This window comes from Crocuta crocuta, unplaced genomic scaffold (genome assembly GCF_008692635.1).
Source record: "Crocuta crocuta isolate KB4526 unplaced genomic scaffold, BGI_CrCroc_1.0 scaffold143, whole genome shotgun sequence".
Taxonomy (NCBI): Eukaryota; Metazoa; Chordata; class Mammalia; order Carnivora; family Hyaenidae; genus Crocuta; species Crocuta crocuta.
In genome coordinates, this window is record NW_027529175.1 from 2165070 (window position 1) to 2169084 (window position 4015).

Genomic DNA, 4015 nt, shown 5'->3' on the forward strand with positions numbered 1-4015 from the left:
CGTGGTTTGGGCAGTGGCGTCAGGACGTCTCACCACAAGCGTGTACGGAGCTTCCTTCTTTGGCAGCTCTTCACTGGAAGAGGTGGCCTCAGCTGAGCTGGGCCCCGTGGGGGACGTGTCCACAAAGCTCTCATCCACCACCCGGAAGCGGATCTCCTCGCCGGTGTCCATGTACAAGTCGTGCGCTCCTTCCTCTGTCTCGTATTCCCACACCCACACCTGCTCTGCCTCGTCACTGGGCGGGGCGCAGGGTCAAGGCAACAACCAGGCACCGGGGAGTCGGCGGGTGTGTGTGTGGGGGGGGTCCTCCTGCAACACCCACCCCCAGGAAAATCCAGTCCTAGGATGAGATCACCGTGGCTGAGAGGTCGAGGACAGGCAGGCCCACACCATGTGCGGAAGGCAAGGTTAGGCCCAGCGTGGTGTGAGGCGCAGGAACGCTGGGGCCCCAGGGCCGCGCCTGGAAACACACATCCTCAGGGCACCAGCGCAGGAAGGAGGCTCAAAGGCAGAGCGAGTCCCACCTCGTGAGGCAGGAAAGCCAAGGGTCTCTCACTGCCCTGCCCGGACCCTCTCAGCCAAGTTCAGACCTCAGCTCCACTAGCTGCGACCTGGGCCAGGCCCAACCTCAGTGTCTCAGGTCCCCACCTGTAAAACAGGGACTGTGGCAAGGCCTGCCTTCACAGGGCCATAGCGAGGAGGTCATAAAGTGCTTTCCCCGGGACCCGCACACTTGGTCCTAGAGCTCTGGCTGAAGCTGTCCCATGTCCTCCATGCAGTGTGCCTCCAAACCCCTTCCCACCCAGGCCCTGTGACCGTGACCCACACGCAGCACAAGGACTTCCCCAGTTTTCAGGAGGACAGACATGGCAGAGGGAAGGTCGCACGCCTGAGGGCCCACGGCCAGCGAGCGGCCCAGCCGGCCAGGGCTAGGTTCCCTGACAAGCCCGGGAGTCACACACAGACCCTGGCCCTGGCCCCTAGAGGCCCAGGCAGAGCAGGTCTGACGGCCGGTCCTGTGAGGGCAGCACCCCGGAACTGCAAAGCCCCCCCGCCCCTCAGCGCACACTGAGAAGCCACAGCGCCCTCTGGCGGCGATGCTGCAAAGAGTCCTGCCTTAACCCCTCCGTGTCAAGTCCCCTGCTGGGCACTGTGGACACAGTCCTGACAAGACGGGGTCCCTTCCAGGCAGCAGTCTCACTGAGGACCCGCAGAAACACACCTCAGCGCAGCAGGGGGAAGGCTGGGGCAGAGCACTGGGGGGACCCAGCAGAAGGAAACGACCCAGCCCAGGACCAGGCACAGTGAAGCCCTCAAATGTCAGCCAGTGGTACTGTGTGCATCTCAGGGGAGGCCAGCCAGGCAGGGCAAACCCTTCCAGGCAGGGGAGCTTCGGCATGATCCCTGAGAGGACGACGGAACCAAAGTGACCCGGAAGTGAACAGAACACAACCTACCCAACCAGGCCCCACAGGCCACACAGAGGGCAGCACGTGTGCAAGCTGGCGGGTGGGCACAGAGGTCAGCAGTATCAGATCACAGGACTCAGGGCCGCCCCAAGGAGCGGGGACTGTCCTCTAGAAAAGACCTGAGCTCCCTGTGACCCACTTTAACCCGGGGAGGATACAACTTGGCTGGCTGCTGCAGCGACTCTGGGGGGATGAGAATGTCATCAAAGAACCCTAGAGAGACTGGAAGAAACGAAGAGAGTTACAGAATGGGACAGGGGTGGTGGTTGCCATGGAAATCTGAGTCCCTCCCCACCTCGAAGCCCCACACTCCTGCCAATGCCACTCACACAGCCCGAGCAGCCCACCACACACAACGTGGACCCCGAGTCCCGTCTGCCAGCTGCAGTGCCCACCCCGAGGTGCTGAGTTAGGGCCTCGTGGGGAAGGCCCACACGACGGGGCTGCGTGTTCCCCTCGCCCACGAGCTTTCCTGACCCCTCCCCTGACCATGTGGCCCAGACAGAAGCCAAAGGGAGAACTGCTGGCCTGGCCACTTGCCCCAACGCGCTCCCGCGCTTCGTGGAGCCGGGGGGCCCCCGTTACCGTGCACTCCCTCCGGGCTGCAGCCTTTGATTTTGCCGATCAGAATCTCATCCAGGAAGGGATGGAACACCACATAGCGAAAATGGACTGGAAATGAAAGAAGAGTGTCAGTGACCAGCAGGCGCAAGGGGGGGGCGGGGGGGCTGCGCTGGGGTGGCCCAGGCTTTCCAGCGTTGACCCCACTGGCCAGCCCGCTGACCTGGAGGCCCCGTGGCTGCCCAGGAGTCTGCGGGGCAGTGCACACCCAGTCCCGCTGGACCCACGCCCAGTCTCCCGCAAGGCCGCAGCGTGGCCCTGGAAGTGAGGGCTGGCCCCCAAACCCATCAGACAAGTCACTCTGAACCCAGATTCTGGGCCACGAGTGACTCCAGAATCTATCCTACCCTTCCTCTAGACTCTCCCTAAATTCTAAAAAGGGCGGAAGTAACTGGCAAAGGGAGCCAGGTTTGGAAACAAGTCCCCCATCTCCCTCTGACTGGAAAATTTGCCCCAGGCAAAGCTCTGACCTGGAACATGATGTTAAAAAAGCCTTGCAATTGAGGGGGGCCAGGGGAAGGCAGAGGCCATAACCCGACAAAAATGCCTCTGTGGGTTCTCAGGCCCTGCCCTAGGTGCTCCCCACTCGCCGGACCCATGGGAAAACCTCAGGTGGGGTCTGTGCCCATCATTATCTCATCACTCCTGCCCCTCAAAGCCCCAAATGCGGTGACCACCCATGGCCTAAACACACCGCCAGGGCTGGAGAATAACTATGAGGCTACTTCTTGCTTGCTGGTCACGCCCAGCAATGCGAATGCGTATCAGCATCAGGCTTCCCCACTGTGAGGCTGGAGAAGCGGCTCAGAGGGGCTGGGTAACCTGCTCATAGCCACACAGCTGTTCTGCCCTGTTTTGCCACGGAAGACTCCAAGGCTTCCTGGACCACCAGACAAGGCCACATGGTGGAATGTGCCTTCCTGGGACGGACTGCATCCTCAGACGCAGGCTTCTGCCCCTTGCACCCGCGGCTGCCTGGTCTCCAACATCGCACTAAGGACAGTAGGGCCCCCTGTACCCCCAGCTCGCTGCCAGGCTGCTTCTCGGTGGGCCCACCAGGCAGGAAACAGGAGAAAAGAAGAGGGGCGGCTGGTACCCCACTCCCTCCTTCCCTGTGACGAGAGCCTCATGCTGACCTTGCGGAGAGCAGATGAGGGCAGCCAAGGGTCACCTGTCCACAGGATGGAAAAATCCTGTCCCCCATATGACCCAACATTCAGTTCAGTTTAACAAATCCCCACAGAGCCTCTACCGAGTCCGTGCCAGGGCCTGTTGGGCACTGGGCTTAAGGGGCAGAAGAGCATGTGGTCTTGTGCCCAGGGAGCTCCAGTCTGGAACAACTACACCCAAAAGCACACGGTGGCCAACCCGAGTGTCCACCAACAAGATGAACGGATACACAAAATGTGGCCTGTCCATATAATGGAATATTTCTTATTAAAAAGCAATGGAGTATTGGTAGCTGCCACAACACAGACGAACCCTGAGAGCATGACGCTACGTGAAATGCGCCAGTTACAAAAGACCACATCCCATACTGTGTAATTCCATTTATGTGAAATGTCCAGAACAGGCAAATCCAGAGACAGCACATCAGCGGCTGCCAGGGGTTGGGGGGAGGGGAGAACAAGGGGTGACTGCTGACAGCTTTGGGTTTCTTCTTGAGATGATGAAATGTTCTAGAATTAGACAGTGGTGATGGCTGCACAGCATTGTGAATATCCTAAAAGCTACTGAATTGTAAGCTTTACAAGGGTGGATTTTATGGTACGTGAATTAGATCTCAATTAAAAACAAAAAGGAGGCCACGGACCAGCGGGAAGGCCAGCCCGGGACCGCGCTCTCTCGAGCTGCCTCCCAGGAGCCCCACCTGAGGTTCCAGCGTGTTCAGTGGGCAGACAGGAAGCCTGGAAAGCCAAAAGGGG

At 59.9% G+C, this 4015-nt stretch overlaps 1 protein-coding gene across 1 annotated transcript in view; it reads right to left on the reverse strand.

Annotated features, from left to right (window-relative positions):
- POLR3H (RNA polymerase III subunit H) overlaps positions 1 to 4015 on the reverse strand; it is an 11694-nt gene that overhangs the window by 1269 nt on the left and 6410 nt on the right. The window contains exons 3-5 of the mRNA XM_077757950.1: positions 2055 to 2141; positions 1628 to 1691; positions 34 to 235 (exon numbers count right to left, since the gene is read on the reverse strand). Coding sequence (XP_077614076.1) covers positions 34 to 235; positions 1628 to 1691; positions 2055 to 2141 — 353 coding nt within the window. The remainder of the gene's footprint in view (positions 1 to 33; positions 236 to 1627; positions 1692 to 2054; positions 2142 to 4015) is intronic.